Source organism: Microtus oregoni, unplaced genomic scaffold (genome assembly GCF_018167655.1).
Source record: "Microtus oregoni isolate MIOR12 unplaced genomic scaffold, Mior012 000056F_ref0000123, whole genome shotgun sequence".
Taxonomy (NCBI): domain Eukaryota; kingdom Metazoa; phylum Chordata; class Mammalia; order Rodentia; family Cricetidae; genus Microtus; species Microtus oregoni.
Genome location: NW_024543832.1, coordinates 11,311,551 through 11,338,709, shown reverse-complemented (window position 1 = coordinate 11,338,709; position 27,159 = coordinate 11,311,551). Strand labels below are relative to the sequence as shown.

Below are 27,159 nucleotides of genomic sequence, written 5' to 3'. Positions count from 1 at the left end.
TACCTACTCTTAATCTTACCCGCCACTTACTGTCCTCCCCCTCTCTGCCTCTGCCTTAAATTGCTTCCTGAAATGCATCTTTGGATCTAAGGCTCAAGGTGCAGAGGAGGCACAATCCTCAGCAGACTGATCTCTGGCTCAGACAACCTGGTGGGAGATTCTTGTAGACCTTCCCCTTTCCTGAACATCGAGCAAGGAGGGCAGGAACTTGGTTCCAGGGTCTCAGTACCCCCTGTGCCATTTGAGCTGCTTGTGCTCATCATCTCTATTAATAACTACCATCCCTCCCCCACTGCCGGTGCTGCCCCTACGCTTGCCCAGCTCAGGTTCTCCAGTCACTCACAGCAGCTCAAGGCCTCCCAAGCTGCTGGACCCCAGGGCAAGCTGACCACCAACTGAGCGGCTGGTAAGTCTGTAGCTCTATGTATGGCATGAAGGGGCTGGAGCCCACTCTTCTGACCTCCTTGTCTGCAATTGTGGTGCTCCATCCCAGAGGAGTGGCCTCGCTCCTCATCTCTGCTCAGCTCCCAGCTGTCCAGTTGGAGCCACAGGGTTGGAAAGAAAGGGACCTAAGGAGTTGGGAGGAATCTGGATGGGTGGGGAGGTACCGGAGAGATGGGAAGGGGTAGCCTGAGACCCCTCTAGGCTGGCAGAGTGTAGTTGTCCTTAGGAAACAGAACTCCACAGAAAATTGCATGATTCTTAAGAAGAAAATGAAGTTCTTATCTTTTCCTAGCTTGTCCCCTCCACAGCCGGATCTTATCACTATGTCTCTGTCCCCCACAATTCTCTACTGCTATGTTTGTTATTGCTGAACTGACATCTTGTCAGTACTCAAGTGCCCTCAGTTCACTCTCCACCCCAGGTCTGCAGCTTGGGATAGGAGTGCCTGAAGGAGCAAGGAACACACCCATGACCTCTCAGGCCACGTTCCAGTTGGCCTCCTGGAAGAACAACAACCTCTCCTTCCTATGGAGAATGTTTTGGCTGAATCTCCTCAACACCAGCAGAACATTTCTTCATCCCCTTGGACTTTGAGGGAGGCTGAGGAGGAGAGCAGAGTCTGGAGCCATAGCTGTAGGCTGATATCTGAATATATAAGGACCTTAAATTTATGCCAGGCCCAGGAAACTTGGCTGCACTGCTCTGCCAGGGATGCTGTCTTTTACACAGCCCTCAGCCCCAGCTCTGCTCCTGCTTCCCCACACAGGATCTATGGAAAATGGGTACAAGAGGCTGATAACAGGGAGGGAAAGGGGCGCAGTTCTACCTCCTGCTCTGATTCCAAAGAAAACAAGCCCTAGTGGAGTTTTACTTTTTGGGGGAAAACACATTTCTGTGAAAACCTGAGAGTGGACAGCATAGCCCAGTGATGGAGAACCTGTGTGGCATGCGTAAAGCCTTGAGTTCAATCCTCAGCACTGGAGAAACACACACACACACACAGAGTCCCAAGAAATTTTGCCCATAACCCCAAGTTAAGGAGTACTAAGCCTGGAAGTGGTGGCACATGCCAATTGGGGGGGCAGAGGTAGGCGGATATCTGAGTTTGAGGCCAGCCTAGTCTACAGAGCAAGTTCCAGGACACAGGACAGCAGGGTTACACAGAGAAATCCTATCTCAAGGAAGAAAGAAAGGAAAGAAAGAAGGAAGGAAGAAAGGGAACGAAGGAAGGAAAGGAAGGAAGGAAGGAAGGAAAAGACAGAAAGAGAGAAGCACTGCTTGGCTGTAGTGAGCATGCTCTCCACACTCACCTTCCCATTCCGTCTTTCCTTCAAGCCTGCTTCCCACTCCTTCCAGGTCAAATCCATCTCCACCATGCCGCTCTCGGGAACCCCGGCCCCGAACAAGAGGAGGAAATCCAGCAAGCTGATCATGGAACTCACTGGAGGTAGGGCATGCTTATAGCTCCCTAATGCAGGACTTTTAAGAGCACCCCTGACTCAGGAGTCCCAGAAATTACATAAGACTGGTTATAAGTCCAAGTGAAAATATAAGAGGAATTCCAGCCATGGGGGGTGTGGGAGACAGAAGTGATGAGGTAAGTAAGAAGGGCAAGGAGGAAGAGGCAGGAAGAACTCTTTTCCACTGACTACTCCGAAACAATACCCTGCTACACTGCTCAGCCAGGCCCAGGACCACAGGACCCATGCTCAGTGAGGTGTATGTGAGGACACAAGCTAGGCTGAACCAAATGGTTAACTTCTTCATTTCTTTCTAAGTGCTAAAGAACTTGTGTAAGCATTTAAAATTAAAACTGCACAGGCATACTCCCCAGGGATGTACATGAGTTACCAAACGTGAAGATCTGATACCTCTGGAGCCAGAGTTCACTGAATAGCAAAGGAAGGAAGAACACAAGGATCTGTATTTAGAGATGGGCAGCTGCACATGGTGTTGGCCTATCAGCTTCCCCTCCCCATGCTATAATTTCCCCACTGGCAGAGACCATGATAGTCCCTTATACTTGTTCTCTTCCATTCCAAGCCCATGCCCCTCTGGCCCTGTTTACCTCTCTACCCTAGTATTCCGAACCCTTGTTCCCTTATATTCTCCCTAACTCCAAACCAGGAAATCAAAAGTTCTCATGGGCCGTGTATGGTGGTACACACCTTTAATCCTAGCACTCGGGAGGCAGAGGCAAGCTAATTTGTGAGTTTAAGGCAAGCCTGGTCTAATAGTGAATTTCAGCCCTATCAAGGTTACATAGTGAAACCCTGTCTCAAACTCCCCCCCCCCACACACACACATGCACACACACGCACGCACACACACACACATCCCACATGGGACTGAAGAAGAGGACCCAAGTTCAGTTCCCAGTACCCATACTGTGGCTCCCAACTATCAGTAACTCCAGTTCCAGGGGATCTGAGCCTTCTTCTGACCTCTGTGGGCGCCAGGCCACATGTGGTACACATAACACACATGCAGAAAAAATATTCATACACATAAAGCATAAATAACTCTTTTAAAAAATTAAAATATACACAAATAAGACAAACAAAAGCTTCTTGTAATCTAGACAGATTTTGGTCAGATAACAGCATCTTGCCCCTAAATGATCTCTTTGATTATGCACTTAGTTGTGGGGTGGGGTTCTACTGAGTCCAGATAGCCTTAATTCCCTCTTTCTCTTTCTTTTTTTTTTTTTAAATATTTTATTTATGTATTATGTATACAATATTCTGTCTGTGTGTATGCCTGCAGGCCATAAGAGGGCACCAGACCCCATTACAGATGGTTGTGAGCCACCATGTGGATGCTGGGAATTGAACTCAGGACCTTTGAAAGAGCAGGCAATGCTCTTAACCTCTGAGCCATCTCTCCAGCCCCCTGTTTCTCTTTCTATTTATTTATTTATTTTTTTTCGAGACAGGGTTTCTCTGTGACTTTGGAGCCTGTCCTGGAACTAGCTCTTGTAGATCAGGCTGGTCTCAAACTCACAGAGATCTGCCTGCCTCTGCCTCCCGAGTGCTGCCATTAAAGCTGTGCGCCACCACCACCACCACCGCCCGGCTAATTCCCCTTTTCTGTCACCTCTTCTCCACCTTCTGAACAAGGCGGATGGGAAAGCTCGGGCCTGAACCTGGGCAAGAAGATCAGTGTCCCAAGGGATGTGATGTTGGAGGAGTTGTCGCTACTTACCAACCGAGGCTCCAAGATGTTTAAGCTGCGGCAGATGCGGGTGGAGAAATTTATCTATGAGAACCACCCCGATGTTTTCTCCGACAGCTCTATGGTGAGTATGGACATGAGCCACTCTCTCACAGCCCAGTGCCTTTCCCGACAGCCTCTCAGCAGGCCCAGGCTCCCCAAAGCCCACCAACACATAATACATTCCCAACAGCTCTAGTGGGGGTTAGAATCCATTTCTGAAGCTTAGTTGCCATCTTAGAGCCAGAGCACGCCAAGGAGTACTGCACCCAGAGGAAGAAAATTCCTCCCCAGTGGGGATAAGTATTAAAATAGCATTGCCAGATAAAACATAGGACACCTGATTTGAAGTTATTTTGAAGTTAAGATACAATAAATATTTTTTTAGTAAAGTAAGTTCTTTGTAATATTGGGGACATAAAAATAAAACAAGAATTAAAAACAACAGAATCTCAGGGCTGATTGTATAGCTGAGTGGCAAAGCAGGTGCTTAGAATGCATGGGACCCTAGGTTTCATTTCCAGTGTCCCCAAAGCAAACAGCAAGCCAACAAAAATCCAAAGAGTACCTAGTTAAATTTGACCTCCAGGTTTATTCAATGAGCTGGGTCACTGAGGAGACTTAGGGAGGAGGATTACTAATGAGTATGAGAAAAGTTTCTGTAAATATGTTACCTGTAACATGTAAGACTTTGGACATAAAAACAATACAAGATTTGAATAATAAAATAAACTGGTTTATTATTAATTTTTTTTTTAGATAGACGCTTACCATGTAAGTCTGGCCAGCCTGGAACGATGTAGACCAGGCTGGCCTCAGACTCACAGAGCTCTGCCTGCCTCTGTCTCCTGAGTGCTGAGATTAAAAGTGTGTTATATTTTAAATGTAAAAACACAACACATACTTTCTTAATGTAAACATGTTCCATTAAACACATAAGGTGTATTTATACTAAAAATATTGTTCTATACCCGAACATGAAATTTAAATGGTAATCTGCCCAGCACTCAGGAGGCAGAGGCAGGTGGATCTCTGTGAATTTGAGGCCAGCCTTGTCTACAGAGTTAGTTCTAGGACAGGCTCCAAAGCTACAGAGAAATCCTGTTTTGAAAAAAAAAAAGAAATTAAATGTAAGTTGTAGTTTGCAATTTGTTAAACCTGTCAATGTGAGAAGAGCTTAATGAGTTTTTATAGCTGTCTTCATGTTGAATAAATCTTTTTTTTTTTAAGTCCAGTTTCCTCTTTAAGGATGCCAGAGAGAGGACTAAACCGTCTTTCATTAAGACCACACATCTTCTAGTCAGACTTCTCCAAAGAAAGAAAAGAAGGGATTGGAGAAAGGCCAGGCACAGGACGTTGCAGCCAAGGAGGAGGGGGTTGGCTCCATTTTCTTTCTTCCTCCTCCACCTTCTCTGGGTGGCCGGGGGACGGTGGAAATAGACGCCTGCAGGGATGTGGCCAAGGCAGGAGTGTCTGTCATTAGCCGTTATGCAGAATTAAAGTCAAAGTGCTGAGTGGACATATCTAACTTTAGCAGACCCTCCTCTTGGCTGGGTCTGGTTACAACAGGGTGGAGCATGGGACTGCTTGGGAAGGTAGGCCTCCTCAAGGAGTTTGTGGGGTTATTTTTAGGCTTTGGAACCAAAACTAGTGTTGCCCTTTTGGCCACCCTCCCCTGCTTCACCTGCTATGGCTTCACTGTGAGAAAGCTCTGGATAGGGAGGGAGGAGTAAGGAAAGACAGTTCTCACTGCTGGGCACACTGAGAGGGGAAGGGATAGAGATCTTTTTGCTTTTTTTCAAATTAAAATTGGCTTCTCCCTAGAAACTCATCCTTGCAGTTTCTTGTTGAGAAGATGTCTTTGTTTGCTTTGCCTTGTCAGGATAGGAAGGGGGAGTGGAAGATGAGCTGCCTTCCCCTGGGGTATAATTAGGGAATGAAATCTCTAGAGGAAAGTAATTCCCTCAGGCTGACGATCTTCTATGCAGTTATTAGAGAAGATTTCTCTCAATTTGAGATCTTCTGGCTGGTCATTGACTCCAGTCACCCCTACCTGTCTGAGTACCTCTGTCTCTTTGTATTTCACATACCCATTGCTAACCTTCCTCCTGCTTTGTGTTTTCCTTTCAGGATCACTTCCAGAAGTTCCTTCCTACAGTGGGAGGACAGCTGGAGACAGCGGGCCAGGGCCAGGGGGTCTCCTATGGCAAGGGCAGCAGTGGAGGAGGCCAGGCTGGGGGCAGTGGCTCTGCTGGACAGTATGGCTCTGACCACCACCATCATCAGGGCTCTGGCTTTGGAGCTGGAGGTGCAGGTGGTCCTGGGGTCCAGGCTGGCAGAGGAGGAGCTCCTGGCACAGTAGGGATTGGAGAGCCAGGAACAGGCAAGCATTCTCACAAACATCTGGGCTCTAGGAATGGGACCTATTTGGGGTATGGGAAGAGGGAGAATAAGGCATCTTGGACCCAGAAGGTATCCAGGATACATCAATATGTCTGTTCCACCCACAGCCTTATCTTTAAGGTTTTTTCCTGCCTTCTCAGATTTAGTCACAGATTTCACCCCAGACTACCATTATGTTATAAACCACATACAATTCCCAGGATGTTATACCTCTGGCTTCTAGCCTCAGCAACTTCCCTAATGTTGGGATACGGGGTTAGCCTTCATTAACTACTAATAATAGCGGCTATTATTTGATTTATGTTCTCTCTCATGGCTTCCAGGTGACCAGGCAGGTGGAGAAGGAAAACATATCACTGTGTTCAAGACTTATATTTCCCCATGGGATCGGGCCATGGGGGTTGACCCTCAGCAAAAAGTGGAACTTGGCATTGACCTACTGGCATATGGGGCCAAAGCTGAACTCCCCAAATATAAGTCCTTCAACAGGTAGGGTATTGGGAAGACATATTCCACTGTGTGGTATTTGCTGTGTTTTACTTGGTATGGGATGATAGCTAAATGTTTCAGAAGACTATGGGGTATGGGATCTTCATGGAAGATCTCTGATCTTTTGCCTCTTGTAGCAATGTGGTAGAGGAAAGATTTGTTGGGAAGCAAGATCTGTGTTAGTTCACTGGTCAGCAGTTTTGGCACTGCTCTTTTGAGCTTTGATTTCTCTGAAGGTAAAATGGGGTTAGCACATTTTGTGGTTGGAGGCTTCTTCTGGCTCCCACACCATTCAAGGTGACTATCTCATTGCTCTTCCTACAGGGTACTTCTATTTTTCTATGCCCCTTTCCAAATTACTGTTTTAGAACTGGGTGTTGTAGACCATGGAGAAACAATCTGTGTGAGCAGGCTGAGGGAGGGCTACAAAAGTACCTTCGCATTTGGTTGTTAATTCCTCCCAGCCGGGCCCCCCACTGTCCCTTTGCAGTGAGGGTGGAGCTGAAGGGGCAGAATATTATAATCTAAGATGGTCTCCTATTATTGGGCCTCCAGTATTTAGGGCCACTTTTTCTAAAATGACGGTGTGTGTCACAACTGTCCGTGAGAGCACGCAGAGCCCACCAGACTCTATTTGTCACTAACTTTAGAGGGATAAGCAAACCAGGGATATCGGGTATTGAGAAGAACCAGGAGCAGAGAAGCAATCTCTAGCTACAGTTTGTAGACTCTTGTCCCTTAAAACAGAGTAATAGCTCACGGAAAAAGTACTGTTTCTTTTATTCTGATTCTTAATTATGTAACGTGTCCCCCTCTCAGGACAGCAATGCCCTATGGTGGATATGAGAAGGCCTCCAAACGCATGACCTTCCAGATGCCCAAGTTTGACCTGGGGCCTCTGCTGAGTGAACCCCTGGTCCTCTACAACCAGAACCTCTCCAACAGGCCTTCTTTCAATCGAACCCCTATTCCCTGGCTGAGCTCTGGGGAGCCTGTAGACTACAGCGTGGATATTGGTATCCCCTTGGATGGAGAGACAGAGGAGCTGTGAAGTGTTTCCTCCTCAAATTCACATCATTTCTCCTTTTTGGTTCCAGTTTGAGAGGGGATGCTGGACAGGATTTCCCAACTGTTACTCCAGTGTCCTTGTGGCAATGGAGGGTGAAGGGTGGGAGCTATTGCCTTTCCACCCTTCAAGTTTCCACTCCAAAGCATCCCTCCTCACCAGCTGAGTTCCATCATGTTGTTCCATATGGAATCTGCTCTTTTATGGAATTTCCTCTGCCACTGGTAACAGTCAATAAACTTCAAGGAAATGAACTCATTCTTCCTCTTATATTTGAAGGCTGATGAAAACTGAAACTGATGATAAACAAAGACCAGTTAGAGCTAAATATCAAACATTCATTGTTCAGACTTTAAGACCATACGTGAGCTTCGGTTGCTTACATAACCACACCCACAAAACCACATTTATCAGGTATAAACAAAGACACATCATTCAGTATTACATGAGATAAATTCTCAAGTGTAAAACCACAGGCTGGCCCACATGTGTATAGAGCTGCGAAGCTATTGTGCACTGATTAGGAAATAAATGTTGGCAACACTGGTATTCATTATCTTTTTGTGTAGCCAATTAGAAGTTAGGAAACACCAGGAAAGGAAAACGGAGTGTTAAGAAAGTGAAGGTTCAGCTGGGCAGTGATGGCGCACGCCTTTAATCCCAGCACTTGGGAGGCAGAGGCAGGCAGATCTCAGTGAGTTTGAGGCCAGCCTGATCTATAGAGTGAGTTCCAATGAGCCAAAACCACACAGAGAAACCCTGTCTTAAAAACAAAACAAGCCGGGCGATGGTGGCGCACGCCTTTAATCCCAGCACTCGGGAGGCAGAGGCAGGTGGATCTCTGTGAGTTCGAGACCAGCCTGGTCTACAGAGCTAGTTCCAGGACAAGCTCCACAGCCACAGAGAAACCCTGTCTCGAAAAACCAAAAATAAATAAATAAATAAAAACAAAAACAAAACAAAAACAAAAAAGGAAAAAGAAAGAGAAAGAAAAAAGGAAAATAACTGAAGGTTCTTTTGATTTTCATGAAATAAAATCATGTTTAAAGTTACCAGAGGAGTTGAAGAGATGGCTCAGTAGTTTAAGCGCTTACTGCTCTTCTAAAGGACCAGAGTTCGGATGCTAGCAGAGTGAGTTTGGGAATACATACATAAAAGCTTAGACTGGGTTGGAGAAGTTCGGGAATATATATAAGCGCGCACACACACACACACACACACACACACATATAAAAGCTTAGATGGGGCTGGAGAAGTTAAGAGCACTTGTTCTTGTAGATGACTGGGGTTTAGTTTTAAGCACCTATGTTGTGGTTCACAGCAACCTGTAATTCCAGTATAGTGGATCTGATATCTTCTTCATCCCTCCACAAGCACTTGGCATCAGTTTGGTGCATATACACACATGCAGCCAGAACAATCATACACATAAATAAATCTAAAAATAAAAAAACATATATCCCAATAGGACTAAATAGGGGACCATATAGAATTGAGAAAGAAGTAGGAGAAACCAGATAGGAAAAACCTAAGGGTTCTAGGGATTAGTGGTATCCAAAGCACATGTTTGAAGAAACCATGAAAGTGCAGTAGGAATGAGTGACAATAGTCTTTGTATTAATTTCAAATTTAGGGTCATCCTAAAATCTCAGGCTTACTCCTTTATGTAGCTCCCTCTGGCCTGTAATTCACTATATAGACCAGACTGGCTTTGAACTCACAGAAATACTCAGTGTCTCTGTCTCCCAAGTGCTGGAATTAAGTCACGTTTCTAATTTGTTTTGACTACTAAATCCTTTTTTGTTTTAGAAACAAGCCTGGGCTACTTAAGATCCTATCCCAAAAGAGAGAGGGTGGAGGAGCATCTTTTGGAGAAATTCAGTGTTCTTTAACCATCTAAACAAAACTGTATTATAGTTTTCATCTCTTTAAGAGACAAGCCACGCTCACTCCCGGCAACCCCTGCCCTCCTCCGCCATCTTAGATTCTCTCTGTCCTCTCTTGGTGCATGTGTGTCTCTCTCGGGCCCTTCTCTGTCTCTCTCCTCCTCTTCTCCTTCTTCCCCCACACTCTCTTTCCTCTAAGTAATAAATATTCAATTCTATTCTGTACAATGTGTCTGCCCATGACCCTTCTACAGCTGCCTGCTCACACCCACCAGCCCGCTGGGACCAGCCCAGCACCACATGGCTGGGCCCTCCCCTGCTGCTCAGGACTGGGCACCGGGACCCGCCTGCCAGCCCCTCCCCCCCCCCCCAGGACCTGCCAGCATTTCCCGCCGCCAGCTGCTGGGGACCCGCCAGCATTTTAAAACTCCGTATGTGCATTTTCCTAAGACAGTTTGTACAATTTGGATGCCTCCCTAAAATGCCTGATATAAGGTCTGGATGGAAATAGTTCATTTAGAAGATGAAATCAGCATAAGGGAGTGAGGAGAAAGCCAGTAATGGGTGTTTTGGGTAGTGGATGCTGAATCTCACTGATAATTTCAGCTAGCCACACTACTCTGAGAATCCCAAGAATGCCCATGACTAGCAGCAGCATCTGAGGAAGTGGGCATGGCAGCTGCCTTGGTCTGTAATGCTAGCATTTGGGAGGAACAGGAGGATCATGGGAAATTGGAGGCCGGCCCAGGTACAGAGTAAATTCTAGGTCAGCCAAAGAGGGCTATATAGCAAGCCTCTGTCTCAAACAATCGCAACAACAACAACAACAAAAAACAAAGAAACAGAAAATGAAATGTAGATGAAAGCTGTGTCTAAGGCTTATAATCACAGTACTCAATGCTGAGGCAGAAGGATTCTTTTTTTTTAAAATTATTTATTTATTATGTATACAATATTCTGTCTGTGTGCATGTCTGCAGGCCAGAAGAGGGCACCAGACCTCTTTACAGATGGTTGTGAGCCAGCATGTGGTTGCTGGGAATTGAACTCAGGACCTTTGGAAGAGCAGGCAATGCCCTTAACCACTGAGCCATCTCTCCAGCCCAGGCAGAAGGATTCTTGAGTTCAAGATCTGACTAAACTACAAAGTGAGTTTCTAGATTGGGGCTTGGAAGGCAGAACAAAAAAAGGGAATAAATAAAAATTCAGGCTGAGAACTTATTATTTTCTTCAGGTGATCTCTACAAGTTGGAATATTCTGAGAAATATTACAATAAAACATACCTCAGAACTATCCCCTCAGGAGCAAAGAAATGGAGTATTTACCACAAAATCTCATCCTCGCTGCTTGTAGATGTTACAAATTGGTGGTGCTTCTATATAAAGAAATATAATAAAATATTATAAAAGAAAATATTTTAAAAAATTTATGTGTGTGTGTCCATATTTGTATGTGCATCATGTTTCTGCAGTGCCTGAGAAGGTCAGAAGGGAGTATCAGATCGTCCCTGGAACAGGAGTTGCAGATGGTGTTAGCTAGGAACTGAACTCAGGTGCTCTGCAATGGGAACAAGTGCTCTTAACTGTTGACGCATCTCTCTATCCCCAAAGCAATTCTAAAGTTTTGAATTGCACACTCTCTTAGTTGCATGATGAAATATTATGCTGTTTGGACAGTGGTAGTGCACACCTTTAATCCCAGCACTCGGGAGGCAGAGGCAGGCAGATCTCTGTGAGTTCGAAGCCAGCCTGATCTACAAGAGCTAGTTCCAGGACAGGATCCAAAGCTACAGAGAAACCTTGTCTCAAAAAAACCAAAAAAAAAAGAAAAGAAAAGAAAAATTATGCTGTCCTATGCCGTTTCCTTTCTGTAGTGTGTACAGGTTATAGAAGCTATCCTCTCATTAGAAGTCATCTTAGTTATCATACTAACTAAGTGCAGTGGTCTTAGTCAATAATTTGGTGTATTGATATAATTATTATATATTTTATTAATTCTTGTTAATTTCTATAAATTAGATGTTATTTTTTGTGGTACTGAGGATCAAACTTGGGGTCTCATGAATGGTAGACAAGTGTTCTACCACTGAGCTATGCCACCAGTCCTATAAATTAAAAGTTTATCATAGGTATGCAACTATAAAAAAATAGTATGCTCGGTGCTTGGTACTACTATCTGAAGTTTTAAGAATAGGGGAAGATTCAGATCGTATTATATATGGAAGTTTCTATTCTGCCTGTGAGTTCCCAAATAACCAAAAAGAGGCTTAATATTAATTATAAATGCTCAGCCAATAGCTCAGTCTTGTTACTAGCTAACTCTTACATTTAAATTAATCCATATTTCTTATCTATGCTCTGCCACATAGATTGGTACCTTTTCTCAGTACGGTATGCTCACCTTACTTCTCTGTCTCTGCTGGTGACTCTGACCTTTCTCCTTTCCCTCATTCTCAGTTTGGCTCTCCCACCTAACTTTACTCTGTTTAGGTTTTGACCAGTCAGTTTCTTTATTAAGCTAATCACAGCGACAAATCTTTTTTTTTTTTTTGTTATTTTTCTTTCTTTGGTATTTTTCAAGACAAGGTTTCTCTGTAGCTTTGGAGCCTGTCCTGGAACTAGCTCTTGTAGACCATGCTGGCCTCGAACTCACAGAGATCTGCCTGCCTCTGCCTCCCAAGTGCTGGGATTAAAGGTATGTGCCACCACCAGCCCCCGCCTGGCTCACAGCAACAAATCCTCACAGTGTACAAAAGGATTATTCCACAGCACCATATTCCCTGCAGATAAAGGAGAAAGAATATTATGCCCAGATAGTCTGAGATAGGAGGTGCTCTGAGCTTTCCCCAAGGTTGTAATATGCACTGGGGTGAGCTGAGGTGATATAGGCAGGGCACAGATAGGTTTGCAAAGAGTTCTTCGTTTTCATCAGATTCTCCTGCTAGAAGCAAACAATTGTAGAATTTTTTTGCTGTTTTATTGTGACAGGGTCTCATGCATCCCAGATTGGCTTGGAACTTGATATAGCTGAGGTTGACCTCAAACTTTTGATCCTCCTGCTTCCATTTCTTAAGTGCTGATTATAGCACTTAATCACAATGTCTTGTTTATGCAGTGCTAGGGTCCAAACCCAGGGCTGTGAGCACTCTACCAGCTAAAACTCAGTGTCTGCACTTGCACCCTTCTTTGGATATAGGCGTCATAGTCGAATGCTCTGCCATCTATAGTCCTTCTTTCTTATTAGTTCTTTGCGAATCTTGTACAGTCATAATCACCTTTCTTTTCCAACGCTTCCCAGATCCATCCCCCTTTTCTAGCACCTAGCTTTGTATCTTTCCCCCCACATCAAGGCCAGCTTATGCTGCCCAAATAATCTTGGATGTGTAGTCTTTCACTGAAGCCTGAGTGACTTATCACGGGCTACAGACACTTTTAGAGAAAACTGATTTCCCTCTCCCAGAATCTGACAATGCCAGTTCTTCCTTGACTAGGGTGGGACTTTGTGCCAAAATCCCCTCTCCATGCTGGGACTTGGTCTGACTTGGGCTGCCGTGGGCCTTTTGCGTGCTGTCACAGCCACCGTGAGTCCCCATGGCCGTAGTCTTGCTGCATCCAGGGACAGTGTTCCTTGTCGTCGTCCACTACCTCTGGCTCTCAAAATAGTTTCCCTCCTTTTCTGAAATAATCCCTTGGCCTTTGGAACAGGGCTGTGTTCCTTTTTTTAAAAAAGTTATTTTAAATTTTGTGTATGTGTCTATGTATTGTGTACTCATGCGTGCAGGTGCCCTTACAGGCTAGAAGAGAGTGTTGGATCCCCTAGAAAAAGGGTTTGTGCGCCACTGATGTTGATGCTGGGCCCCAAATTCAGGTCCTCTGGAAGAGCAGTATACACCCTTAACTGCTGAGTTTCTGCTTCTATTCTTTTTTGTTTGTTTTTTGAGACAGGGTTTCTCTAGGTTGTCCTAGAACATGCTCTGTAGACCAGGCTGGCCTTGAATTCACAGAGATCCATTTGCCTTTTGAGTGCTGGAAATAAAAGTGTGCGCCACAACCACCTGACTGCATTCTTTTTTTTTAAATTTATTATATATACAATATTCTGTCTGTGTGTATGTCTGCAAGCCAGAAGAGGGCACCAGACCCCATTACAGATGGTTGGGAGCCACCATGAGGTTGGTGGGAATTGAACTCAGGACCTTTGGAAGAGCAGGTGATGCTCTTAACCACTGAGCCATCTCTCCAGCCCCCAGGCTGCATTCTTTAACATATGTTTATTGTATGCCTACTGTTTATTATAGGTTCTACATTAGGCCAAGGAGGTATAAATACTCCCATATAATAAAGAGCTTTCATAGTCAATCATGAAGTAATTATTAAATTAATCCCTTAAAGTGGGCAAAGGGTGACCAGCATCTGCTAATCACTGAAAACCTAGAAACTGAGTATTTTTCAAGATCAGATTTTTCTGAAGTTGAAAAAAAAAGGAAGAAAAACCATGAGACAAAAAAAAATCATGAGACGATTCAAAAAATTACAGGAAACTGGAGTGACTATGAAATTATCTTTTGTAGGTAAGTCTAATTAGAAGACAGACTATGTTCAGAAGCAGCAATAGTGGCCTAATATATAAAAGTGCATCCATATATAGGATCCAGATAGAAATTGAATCACTTTCTCAGGTTTTGCCATCCCTTTACCATAGGTTTAAATGTGGCTGTAATGATTGTTCTATCTCTTTAAGAGACAAGTCATGCCCACTCCTTCCCCCATCTGCTGAGACAGGCTGATCTTCAGCTTCTAGCCTGAGTTTTCTCTCTTTTCTAGCTCCCTCTCGGAGAGGCAGCTTCCATCTCTCCGTTCTCCCCCTCTTCCCTCTTTGCTCATCTCCCCTTCTCCCCTCCCTTCATAACCACTAAAAAAATATCTAACCTCATTCTGCATGGCGTGCCTATCTGTCAGTCTCTCATCCACTACTACCATGTGGCCTGCCGCCCAGGACCAGCTGCCTTTGGAGATCTGCAGCCCAGCGTAGTCTCGTGCATCATCCCTGCCCAGGACTGGCTGCCCTCAGGGCCTGCTGCCTGCTGTCACATGGCCCACTACCACTGCTTGGGGACCTGCAGTATTTCTGTTGCCTGCTGCTGCTGGGGATCCTGCAGCATTTTTAATTTTTCCATTACAGTGGCTTCTGCAGCTGGGCACAGTAGTGTATGCCTGTAATCTAAGCATTCTGGAGGAAGAGGTAGGAAGACAATACATTTCAGTCTAATCTGACTGAAAGGCATAGTGTGAAAGGCCATTCTGAGCTACACAGTAAGATCCTGTCTTAAAAACTAAGGTTAGCTGGACATGGTGGCACACATCTTTAACCTCAGCATGTGAGAGGCAGATGCTGGTGGTTTTCTGTGAGTTCTAGGTCAACCTGGTATATAGTTAATTCCGGGATAGCCCGGGGTACATATTGAGACCCTGCTCCAAAACAAAACAAAAACAAAAACAAAAAAACAAGCAAAAACCTAAGGGTTGGCTGGGGCTGGTGAGATGGTTTTCTGGCTAGATGTGTAAGCCTGATGACCCAAGTTCCATCCTCCAGATCCACACAGTGGAAGGAGAAAACTGACTAAGCATGTTTTAAAACTAAGGAGAAACCTGGCATAGTGGTGCACACCTTTAGTCTGCTGTACTAGCACTTGGGAGGCAGAGGCAGGCAGACCTCTAAGTTTGAGGCTAGCTTGTTTTCCATAGTGAGTTCCAGGACATCCAGAGCTATATAATGTGTTTCTCTCTCTAGAAAACCAAAACAAACACAAACAGACAAAAATCTGAGAGAAATAATCCTTTTGGTTAGGAGTTTGTGATTCCTAGTGGGTTCTAGTACTCACTACCTCTTCTCTTACATAGCTTACCTTTTGTTGTTAAATACCTAGTCTCTGAAACCTCTGAGTTAACAATTATAAATCATATACCCATGATGCTACTCCTCTGGTAGACTGCTCATTCAACACTGTAGAGACTAAGTCTATGCTGCACAGTGCTTCATTTGTTGTGCCCAAATCCGTGGGATCCCCACAAAAGCCAACAGAGGAGACCGAGTACCATATGTAAAAGCAAAGAACCTTTATTTTAATCAAGTTTGCAAACTCGGTCTCTCCGCATGTCCAACGTATTGGACTAACTGGAGAGCCCCGAGCTCACTTAGAGTAGGGTTTTATAGTAGTAAAGGTGGGAGTGAGAGGTCTCTGAGGTTCAGGACCCCTGACTGGCTGACATTTGTCTAGGGGTGTCCAGGTGAGGTGCGTTGGCAGGTGATCCTGTTTACAGTGGTGGGGGTCGGGTAATCTCAGCTTGTGGTTCTTTCCAGCTACCAGATAAACTACTGAGACTCAGGCCTCTTATTTAAATTTACAGATGGCCAGAGTCCCCGGTGATAATGGCTGGAAGTAAAGAACTTCCTTTGGGTGACCTGCCCAGATTTTTAGATTATCATGGCTGCCCCCCCCCCCCCCCCCCCCCCCCCCGCCCCACTCACTATCTGCATATGAATACTGGGCTCATCAAAAGTTTCCAAACATTACCAAAGTTGAGATGTGGCATAAATACAAAATAAATTCTTTTTTTTTTCTTTTTCTTTTTTTTTTTCTCAGACAGTTTTCCTGTGTAACAGCTCTGGGTTGTCCTAGAATTCGCTTCGTAGACCAGGCTGGCCTCAAACTCAGAGATCCACAATGTTGTTCTCTTGCAACACTACAACTCCCAGCGTTCCCCTGGGGACACATTTCCCAGAAGCCTTTGCATCCTCCGTTAAAAGCAAGGACAAGCCACGAGTTCGCCCCTTCTTGCCCCTTCCTTCCGCTTCCCTAGTGTGTCTGCACATTTTCCCTTACCTGTTATTACCCTTCCCCCTCCCATTAAAGTGTACCACGTGGGACCGCCGCGTGTCTGTGTCTTTCCTCGCGTAACCCTCGTCTAACCCGCAGGAATTAAGAACAACACACCCCCCTCTGCCTCCTGAGTCCTGGGATTAAAGGTGTGCGCCACCACCGCCCGGCCAAAATAAATATTTTACAAGTTTTATTTACTCATTTTTTAATGCGTGTGGATGTTTTGCCAGCATGTCTGTGTACTTCCTGCATGAAGTATCCTCATTAGCCAGAAGGCGGCGTCAGATCCTCTGGTCCTGTCCATGAGCTAGTTCTCAACAAATGCTCTTAACCTAAGATCTCCCTCCAGCCCCTATACATGGGATTCGGAACAGTCTTGGCTGGAAGTGGCATAGCAGGACTTTAGTCCTAGCACTTGGGAGGCAGAGGCAGGTGGATCTCTGTGAGTTCTACGTTAATCAGAGCTACACAGTGAAACCCTGTCTTTTTTGATTTTGTTTTTCACAGGGTTTCTCTCAGTCTGTCCTGGAACTAGCTCTTGTAGACCAGGCTGGCTTCAAACTCAGAGATCCACCTGCCTCTTTCTCCCAAGTGCGCCACCACCGCCCAGAGATCCTGTCTTAAATTAAAAGCAACCACCGCTAACACCCGAACAAACAAAAAAATTAAAAGACTGATATTCCAAATTGATTTTTCCCTCCGCTGGTACAGGGTCTCACTATGTAGACCAGCGTGACCTGGAACTCACATGAGATCCGCTTGACTCTCCCTAACAACTTCTGGGATTTAAAGGCGTGTGCCACTACTCCTAGCCTGATTACAAATGTAAGTGGTTAAACATACTAGCGAAATTAATTTTCGTAATTAATTTAGTAAATATAGCAAGTGGAAAATTTAAATTGCACACTGTGGCTAGCAATATATTTGTACTAGAGAAAACTGGTTTAGATTAAAGTGCCTCATGAAGACTACTCACGGGCTTCAAAAAGCAAAAAACAAACAAAAACTTTCAAATTCCTATTCTTTGTTCATTCCCTTGTGTTTCATTCTTCCTTGCTGACCAATGTTCCTAAAACCCTTTTGTTTCGGAGGCTTGCTTTATTGGTCTCATGAGAGCAGAGCCAGCCCGTGTTCAGAGAGTCGCTAAGGACGTGACAGCCTAGCAAGCAACAAGGGCACTTCTCACTCCGCTGCGAGTCCCCTCTGCATCCCAAGGCTAAACACCTAGGGCTGCTTTTCCCCCTCCCATTCTTTCATCCTTGTTTGTGTGTGTGTGTGTGATTTACTTCCTATTTTGGTCTCGAAAATTGATGGGGCGGGGCACCTGGGATAAACTTTCCAGAGAAGCCAAGTTTGGCGGAGGAGGATAGAAAAAGAACGAATGAAAAATTCTTGAAGGTTACGAGACGATGGGGAACTCAACCTCGGGCCTATCGACTCCATCGCTAACAGTTCGACAAGTCAGGGAAACGGAACCTGAGGTAAAAGGAATACAGTTCTCAGTTTAATGAGGAGTTCGCAGAAGGCGAGCACAGGCACATGCCTGAGTTTATCTCGGTGTACGGTTGGCCATAATAACTGTCCCCGGGGGGGGGGGAACAGACCACCGGTAGGCCGGCCGGTGTTCTTCGACTCCGTCAGAGCAGCTTCGTCGTCGCCCGCGTCCTAACTCCAACTCTTTCCCAGCTAACCCTGAACCGCCCCGCCGCCGCCATCTTATGCATCACTATCGCGAGACATCCTTAGCCGTCAATCCCTGGACTCATTTTCCTGCGAGTTTCTCTTTCACAGTTCTCGCCGTCGCTGAGGGAAGTATCGCGAGAGCCGGTTGCCTTGGCTCCCTGTAGCTATAGCAGCCGCGGCGGTTAAGGATGCGACCGCGGGAGCGGTGAGTGCGACACTCTCAGGGGGGCGGGGCCGACGGAAACGGGGTGCAGGGGTAGCGCTGGGGGAGGGGGTGCGGAAGGTCGGGCCTCGGGGGACCTGCATCCCGGGGTGACGTGTTGGGAGGAACAACCGTTCTGTGGGCACCGGGACCGGGCGCCTTTCTGAGCTGGGGCAGGCGTGGAGGGTTGGTGCCGCTCCGGGGGCGGGGTGGGGTTGGGCGGGGAGACCCGGGTAGAATTGGGTTCAAGAGGCTGGGAAGGAGCGGAGAGGGGTGTGTGTGTGTTGGGAATCGAGAGGCTAAGGAGACTCAACCGGATAAAAGGGACCCCGCTCCACCTAAGGCTGGTCTGGGCCAGCACCTGCGTCCTAAATGGCGTGGCGGGAAAGGTGGCGTCCCGGACCCTCCCAGCTTCCTGTTCCCCTTGCCAAAGAAATAGCCAATAAACCAACACTCTGGACTTGTGAAAAGAGTAGTCTGGGTAAACTAGTTTTAGTTGGAGGGGTTCTTTTCGACGTAGAGACTTTGAGTAGGATAGTGAGTGACTGCTTCTCTGGAATAAAGCGTGGGGTGGGGGCGGGAGAGAGACATTCTTGAGAGAAAAAAAAAATCCTGAGGTGTGCTTCCTCTGGAGAGTTTGTGAATTGAAAAAAAGGGTGTGCGTGTTCACGTTTCTTTTTAGATTCATTCAAATGTAGAATTCCTTTACGATGTGCCTGTGAAATTATATATGCAGTGTAAAATCAGTAGAGATGATATGGCAAAAGAATGTACAGTAGGAAACTTAAACTTTTCACAAATAGAATTTAAAACTAAGAAAGTGTTTCTGTTGCAGCAGGAGGCTGAACTCTCAATTTAGGGATAGTTTTAGTGACTCGCATGTGAAATCCAGTGTTTCCCATTCAGATTACCATCTATTTGAAGAAATGGATGAGGTTTTTTTTTAGGAGACAGAATGAAGTTTGGATACCTGGAAATAAAGCAGCTTTCAGGAGTTAAAATTACTGAGAAAAAAAAATTACCCTCTGAATCTCAAGAGCTGTTTTCTGGAGTCGAGTTTGAACTTTTTGACTGGTTAATTCATTTCTAGTGAAAATTATGGCTTCATGTCAGGGGTAAAGATAATTTATCCACTTTGCAGAAACAGAATTATTAGACGCTTCCTTATAATTTTACAAAGGATAACTTCTTTTGGTTATGTAACTGGGTTTTTCCATATTCACAAATTCATTAATTAAAGTTGGTTTTTAAATCCTTGAGCTAGCTTAGATAGAGTCATGGAACCCACTTGTTTGATGTGTAATAGAGGAAAACTTAATTTGGTGTTCATAACTGAATTTTAAGAAACAAATGCTTTTCTGGGACAAAGTAAAGCTTTGTGCGGCAGTTGAGTCAAGTTTTTTTCTCTATGAGTCGAATAACAAGCTTTCCAGAGCCCTGTCATTTGTAGAAGACTGTCTAAACGGCGAGGGGAAGATTGCTTCATATATCCATTCGACAAACATTTATTGAGCCATATTTTGTGTGAAAGACTTTAGGATGTAAACGTAAAACTTGGTCTCTGCCTTTAATTGCTTTGAACCTATGTGGGGAGACAATAATGAGACATAATTGCAATGTATTTAATTAATTGCATTAACCACAATATCCTAACTGAGTATGAAGCAAAATTCATTGTGTTTACATAGTTGACCAGACTAAAAGATTTTAAAATTTTCATTAAACAAATTCTAAACTTTGCTGCATAAATAAAACATTTTCACGGGAAGAAAACGTTAGAATGGAAATTGGAAGAGTTTTTTTCTGGTCAGATGTCTCTATCCTGTCCCGTGGTATCCTCCGTTCCCCGCCCCCATGGGATTTGTAGCCTGGATCTTCCTGCATCAACTTCCTGAGTTACTAAGGTTACAGATGTGTGCAGGCACCAGTTTGTAATGTGATGTCCTTTGAATGTTTTCTTTTCTGAAAAGAATAGTTTATTGACTATTCTGCTGGGAAACAGAGGCCAGGCAGTAATTGTTGTGTACAATCTCTGTAGCTTGCTCTTTTTTAAAATAAGTTTTTTAAAGATTTGTTTATTTTGTACACAGGGTTCTGCCCAAAAGAGGGCACCAGATCTCATAGATGTTTGTGAGCCAATGCTCTTAACCTCTGAGCCATCTGAGCCATCTCTTCAGCCCTCTCCCCTCCCTCAACCTGCTCTCTTTTAAAGTAAATATCACAATCCTTTTTTCTTTCTGAGACAGGATCTCTCAAGATACAAATACCACATTTTTTGTTTGTTTTTCTTTCAGTCAGCATTTCATGTAGCCCAGGCTGTCCTGGCATTTGGCCTTATCCCTCCCTGATCTTCCTGTCATCCTTGCACTGGGATAGCAGGCATGCATTAGCACAGCGGGCAACTCACAACATCCTTAAGTCACTAATAAAATAGACAACATTCATTGAGTTGTTTTTTTTTTTTTTTTCTCAGACAGGCTGTCTTGGAATTCACTCTGTAGACCAGTCTGGCCTCAAACTCACAGAGATTCGCTTGCATTTGCCTCCTGAGTGCTGGGATTAAAGGTCTGGACCACCACCACCCAGTCTGTTGAGTTATTATTAATGTCCCAGTCATGATATCCCATTTTATCTGCAACACCTTAGTTTTTCTTTCTTTCTTTCTTTCTTTCTTTCTTTCTTTCTTTCTCTTTTTTTTTTTGCCTCATGCAAGCAATTACCTAGGGCCTTGCACAAGCACTCTACCTGCATAGTCTTGAATACCTGAGTTTTAAAAATAAAAATGAGTCTAAAGAGATAGCCCAGTGGTCAAGAGCATGGCATTGCACTTGTAGAGGACCTAAGTTTGGTTCTCAGTACCTACATCTTGTGACTTATAACCACCTGGGCATCTGACCCCCTGTTTTGGCTTCTGCAGTCACTCTCACACATGGCATACACTTACTTCATACATAAAATAAAAATAAATCCAAAAATAAGGATAAGAAGTTAAAAAAATAACTCCAGAAACAAAAGGAAGCTGGGATTCGTGGTACATCATTGTTAGCCTATAATTTGGTGTACAGGGACAGAATCATGGCAAGCTTGAGGCTAGCCTTGGCTACATAGTGCATTTCAGGCCAGCAACCACATGGTGGCTCACAACCATCTGTTATAAGGTCTGGTGCCCTCAGGCATACACACAGATAGAATACTGTATACATAATAAATAAATTTAAAAAGAAATAAATGAAGTCATTAAAGATCATACAGCTGGTAATTGACAGATTAGGAATTAGTTGGAACTGATGTGACATTTTTCTTCTTTTCTTTTTTCTTTTTAGAGACAGTAGTCTTTTTCTATATATCAGCCCTGGCTGTTCTGGAACTAACTCTCCTAGACCAAGCTGTCCTTGAACTCAAAGAGATCTGCCTACCTCTGCTGGGATTAAAGGCATGCGCCACCACTGCCCAGCTAGATTTATTTCTTTTTATTTTATGTGCGTTGGTGTTTTGCCCATATGTATGTCTGTGTGAGGGTGCCAGATTCCCTGGAATTGGAGTTACAGACAGCTGTGAGCTGACATGTGGGTGCTGGGAATGAGCCAGGTCCTCTGGACGAACAGTCAGTGCTCTTAACCATTGAGCAATCTCTCCATCCCCATGATTCTTCTTATATTTTTTTAATATAATGGCATAATGGCACATGCCTGTAGTCCTGGTTATTTCAGGAGTTGTGACAGGAGGATCACGTAAGCCTTGCAGTGTTGTTATAAATGTAAGGGTTTGTATTGTTATGCAAAGAATTGAATAAATATAATCACAGCTGCTTTGAGTTCTAGGATGGCCAAAGCTACACAGAGAAACCCTGTCTTGAAAAACAAGCAAGCAGCAAACAAACAAATTTAATTTTCATGCTGTGTATAGTTGTATAGGGAACTATACTTGGGAAAATAGTTGTAACAATAAATAATTGCAAGCTTCTAGGAAATGTTTTAGGAGTGGAAATGGTTTTATATATGCATATATAATGATTAAATATAATATTTATGTTTACATATGAGGGAATGATACTTTTGCTTGTTTGTTTGTGTCCCTTTTCCCCTACCCCCAGACAATGTAGCAATGTCTGTTTCTGAAACTCATTCTGTAGACTAGGCTGGCATAGAACTCACAGAGATCTGCCTGCCTCTGCCTCCCAAGTGCTGGAATTAAAGGCGTGTGCCATGTCCCCAACCCATATTCATTCATTCATTCATTCATTCATTCATTTGTTACATTACAGATGGTTGTGAGTCACCATGTGGTTGCTGGGAATTGAACTCAGGACTTTTGGAAGAGCAGGCGATGCTCTTATCCTCTGAACCATCTCTCCAGCCCCCCCAACCCATTTTTTTTTTAAATTATAACTCACTGAGTCTGACTGGTGCTACCCATATATTCATGGGTGTTGGCCCATCCACTGGAGTGTAGTTGACCTAGCAGGAGCCACACCCTTAAAAACACCTGACTTTCTTCCCGAGAAGGCATCAACAGTCAATAGTGTCTAAATTAGGAGTGGGGCCTGGTGAGTCCCTAACTCTTCCAAGCTAGAATGTCAACTGGCTCGGTCTCTGCTGGTCTTGAGTGGGCAATGAGCTTACGAGTGCAACGGCCTAGTTATGTCCAGAAGACGGTTTCTTTCTGACCCTCCCCAGCCTCTGGCTTCTGCCCTCTTTCTGTCCCTTTTCCTCAGTGAGCTTGAGCCCCGAGGGTGGGAGTAATATGAATGTCCATTTGTGACTGAGCACTTCATAGACGCTTATTCTCTGCATAATAATTTTTATGGAAAAAGTTATAGATGTTCTCAGCTAAGTTGAAACCAGTGTTGTCAGGAGATCATGGATAAAAGACAAAGTACAAACTTATTACTGACTTCTCTTATTGTATGTCCTACATAGGATAAATGCATTCAGATTATTTAACTGAGTGCCTCTTGTATTTGGTTTACATTTCTCTCTGTGTGTAAGTCTGTGTGTCTGCATCACTGGACCATTTTATCTCTATTTTTTTTTTCCATTTTAAGTGTATCAAGAAATACAGATTTGGCTAGGCATGGTTGTGCATACTTTTAATCCCAACATTTGGGAGGCAGAGGCAGGTGGACCTCTGAGTTTGATTTTAGTCTGGTCTGCAAAGTGAGTTTCAGGACACCAGGGTTACACAGAGAAACCCTGTCTCAAAAAACCCAACCAACCAATCAACCAACCAACCAACCAACCAACCAAAAACTTAAAAACAAAACCAAACCATATATATATGGTTAGTGAGTGGTGTGTTTTCTTTCATTAAGTTGACTTTTTGAAACAGTTCCCCTGTATTGGTTTTAGCTGGAATAGCATATGGACAAAATAAGCTTCCCCCTCCCCCCATAACACTTTTTATTTAAATCTAAGTGGGCTGGGTGCCTATGTTTTTGTGAGTTATTTTTGAGACGTTGAGACATCTTTCTAAGAAAAGTTTTGAGTAAAAGTTGATACAAAAATCCTTTTAAGACTGACAGTAGAAGAACTTCTCTAGAAGGATGGGAATGTTTGGCAGTGTGATTCAGGGGGTCTACAAGTGCTCTTAACCTCTCCTGTACCTCTAGACATCCTGAGGGGCATTTCTTCTCATTAACACAGCCTTCTTTTGTTGTTTTGGAAGTCAAATTTGTTTCTGCTCCACCAGGGAGTGTAAAAGTATTAATTTTGCACCATTCCTATGAACAAAATGATTGAAAACAGGCTCACCCTGCATGGTAGAGAAAAGATGATTTCATCTTAAAGTTCAGTTTCTTCAAACAGAAGTTGCACATTTTTCTTCATTCCCGTTTAACTCTTTTTTGTTTTGTTTTGTTTTGAGATGGTCTCTCTACTTAGCCCTGGTGTCTTGGAACTCATTATATAGACCAGGCTGGCCTTGAACTAATAAAGATCCATGTGCCTCTGACTCCCAAGTACTGGGACTTGGTGTGTACAAGTACGCCCTGAACAAAAACTATTCTTATGGGTGTGAGATGATGTATCATTTATTATGATTTTTTATTTCCCTAATGGTAAGTAATCCTGAGATGTTCATAAGTCATTTGTGTATTTTACTTGATATAATCACACCTTTAATCCGAGCACTCGGGAGGCAGAGGCAGGCAGAGCTCTGTGAATTTGAGGCCAGCCTGGTCTACAGAGCCAGTTCCAGGACAGGCTCCAAAGCTACACAGAGAAACCCTATCTTGGACAAAAAAAAAAAAAATCTTCCTTCCTCCCTTCTTTCCTATCATCATATTTTTTAGGTTTTATTTATTTTGAGACAGGTTTTCTCTGTGTAACAGTCCTGGCTATCTTGGAACTCACTCTGTAGACCAGGCCTGCCTTTACCTCCCAAGTGCTGGGATTAAAGGCATGCATCACTATTACCCTGCTTTATTTTTGATGTTGTAGAAAACATTTATTCATTTTATTTTATATGCATTTGTGTGCCTGTATGTAAGTATGTGTGCTATATATGTGCAAGAGCCTGTGAAGGTCAGAAGCGTTGTATACTTTGGAGCTGGAGTTACAGTTGTGAGCCACCATTTGAGTCCTGGGAAGTGAAACCTGGTCCTCTGGAAGAGCAGCAGGTGCTTCTAACACTGAGCTATCTCTCCAGCTGACGTCCATTGTCTTCATTACTTTTTTTTTGTAGAGTTGCAAGAGTTCTCTACATGTTATATATATTAACCTCTTTTGTTGCTACTGTTTGTTATTTTATTTTATGGAGACAGGGTCTCATTTAATAGCTTAAACTAGCCTGAAACTCAGCATATAGCCCAGGATGACCTTGAACTCATGATGATGTTTTTTCCTCAGCCTCCTGAATCCTGGAATGTGCTGCACATGGTTGTATATAACCTTTTATAAACCGATTCTTAATAATAGCTTTTATTTTATTGGTTAGTTTTTTTTATATATTTTTAATTGATATTTATTGAGCTCTACATTTTTCTCTGCTCCCCTCCCTGTCTCTCCCCTCCCCCTTTAACCCTCTCCCAAAGTCCCCATGCTCCCAATTGACTCAGGAGATTTTGTGTTTTTTTTTTTTTTTATACTTTCTACTTCCCATGTAGATTATATCTTTGTAAGTTTCTCTAACTGTCCGCATTGTTGTCTAAGTTCTCTGGGATTGTGATCTGTAGACTGGTTTTTTTTGCTTTATGTTTAAAAATCACCTATGAGGCTTTGCAGACTCCGCTGTCCCCTTTCACCGCTTGCTGCAGCCATGGTCAACCCCACCGTGTTCTTCGACATCGCGGCCGATGGCGAGCCCTTGGGCCGCGTCTCCTTCGAGCTGTTTGCAGACAAAGTTCCAAAGACAGCAGAAAACTTTCGTGCTCTGAGCACTGGAGAGAAAGGATTTGGATATAAGGGTTCTTCCTTTCACAGGATTATTCCAGGATTCATGTGCCAGGGTGGTGACTTCACACGCCATAATGGCACTGGCGGCAGATCCATCTACGGAGAAAAATTTGAGGATGAGAACTTCATCCTGAAGCATACAGGTCCTGGCATCTTGTCCATGGCAAATGCTGGACCAAACACAAACGGTTCCCAGTTTTTTATCTGCACCACCAAGACTGAGTGGCTGGATGGCAAACATGTGGTCTTTGGGAAGGTGAAAGAAGGCATGAACATTGTGGAAGCCATGGAGCGTTTTGGGTCCAGGAATGGCAAGACCAGCAAGAAGATCACCATTTCCGACTGTGGACAACTCTAATTCTTTTGACTTGCGGGCTTCTTACCCACCAGACCATTCCTTCTGTAGCTCAGGAGAGCACCCCAGCCCCATCTGCTCGCAGTACCTTGTAATCTCTGCTCTCACTGAAGTTCTTTGGGTTCCATATTTTCCTCATTCCCCTTCAAGTCTAGCTGGATTGCAGAGTTAAGTTTATGATTATGAATAAAAACTAAGTAAGAAAAAAAAATAAATAAAAATCACCTATGAGTGAGTACATGTGATGATTGTCTTTCTGTGTCTGGGTTACCTCCCTCAAAATAGTGCTTTCTAGCTCCATCCATTTTCCTGCAAAATTCAAAGATGTTGTTATTTTTTTCTGCTGTGTAGTACTCCATTGAGTAAATGTACCACATTTTCCTTATCCATTCTTCGATCGAGGGGCGTTTAGGTTGTTTCCAGGTTCTGGCTATGACAAACAAAGCTGCTATGAACATAGTTGAGCACATGTCTTTGTGGCACGATTGAGCATCTTTTGGTAATACCGAAAGTGGTGTTACTGGGTCTTGAGGAAGGTTGTTTCCTAATTTTCTGAAAAATCGCCACACTGACATCCAAAGGGGTTGTACCAGCTTGCATTCCCACCAGCAATGGAAGAGTGTTCCCTTTTCCCCACAACCTCTCCAGCATAAATTGTCATCAGTGTTTTTGATCTTGGCCATTCTTACAGGTGTAAGATGGAATCTCAGAATTGTTTTGATTTGCATTTCTCTGGTGACTAAGGATGTTGAACATTTTCTTAAGTGTCTTTCAGCCATTTTAGATTCCTCTGTTAAGAGTTCTCTGTTTAGGTCTGTACTTCATTTTTTTTTTTTTATTGGTGTTGTGCTTTCCTGTCGCTTTAAGGGACAAGCCATGCCCACTTTCATTACCTCTGACCAGCCCGCCGCCATCTTGGGCCCTTCCTTTTCTGTTTCCTTGACGTATGTGCTTTTATTATAAGGAAGACCTGGGAATGTTATGGTTTTGGTCCCTTTAAGAGACAAGCCACACCCATTCCCCTCCCCATCCGCTGAGGCAGGCTGATCTTCAGCTTCCGGCCTGAGCTCACTCTCTTTTCCATCTTCCTCTCGGAGAGGCAGCTTTGCTTCTGCCTCTCTCTCCACTTCTCTCTTCCCCCTTCTCT

General features: G+C 44.0%; 3 protein-coding genes across 5 annotated transcripts in view; all 3 read left to right on the top strand.

The window, feature by feature from the left end:
* The first annotated feature begins 348 nt into the window (after positions 1-348).
* On the top strand, positions 349-7,861 carry Myoz1 (myozenin 1). 2 transcript variants are annotated; one of them, XM_041639016.1, is made up of 6 exons: positions 349-406; positions 1,801-1,891; positions 3,564-3,742; positions 5,788-6,040; positions 6,384-6,549; positions 7,369-7,861. In XM_041639016.1, the coding sequence occupies exons 2-6, from the start codon at positions 1,819-1,821 to the stop codon at positions 7,598-7,600; spliced, it is 903 nt and encodes a 300-aa protein (XP_041494950.1). In that variant the 5' UTR covers positions 349-406; positions 1,801-1,818; the 3' UTR covers positions 7,601-7,861. The 2 variants fall into 2 exon arrangements, with proteins under 2 accessions (XP_041494950.1, XP_041494951.1); XM_041639017.1 differs by having other exon boundaries at positions 351-406; positions 1,780-1,891.
* Positions 7,862-17,714: 9,853 nt separating this feature from the next.
* Usp54 (ubiquitin specific peptidase 54) overlaps positions 17,715-27,159 on the top strand; it is a 104,706-nt gene continuing 95,261 nt past the window's right edge. Inside the window, exon 1 of one of the 2 annotated variants that reach the window (XM_041638822.1) lies at positions 17,715-17,862. The gene's annotated coding sequence lies outside the window, so the exon portion shown is untranslated. Of the gene's footprint in view, positions 17,863-18,221; positions 18,270-27,159 lie in introns of those variants that run through there. The other variant, XM_041638823.1, reaches the window with a different exon arrangement.
* LOC121438581 (peptidyl-prolyl cis-trans isomerase A) lies at positions 25,481-26,217 on the top strand. The gene has a single exon (XM_041638835.1). It carries the CDS (start codon positions 25,521-25,523, stop codon positions 26,013-26,015), a length of 495 nt encoding a protein of 164 aa, XP_041494769.1. The 5' UTR covers positions 25,481-25,520; the 3' UTR covers positions 26,016-26,217.

What these genes read in the sequence shown, in the direction of transcription:
- Myoz1 (XM_041639016.1), top strand. Translation starts at nt 1,819, where the DNA reads ATGCCGCTCTCGGGAACCCCGGCCCCGAACAAGAGGAGGAAATCCAGC. An exon ending in TTTTCTCCGACAGCTCTATG is followed by an intron (nt 3,743 to 5,787) that starts GTGAGTATGGAC and finishes TTTTCCTTTCAG; the next exon opens with GATCACTTCCAGAAGTTCCT. An exon ending in AAATATAAGTCCTTCAACAG is followed by an intron (nt 6,550 to 7,368) that starts GTAGGGTATTGG and finishes TCCCCCTCTCAG; the next exon opens with GACAGCAATGCCCTATGGTG.
- LOC121438581 (XM_041638835.1), top strand. Translation starts at nt 25,521, where the DNA reads ATGGTCAACCCCACCGTGTTCTTCGACATCGCGGCCGATGGCGAGCCC.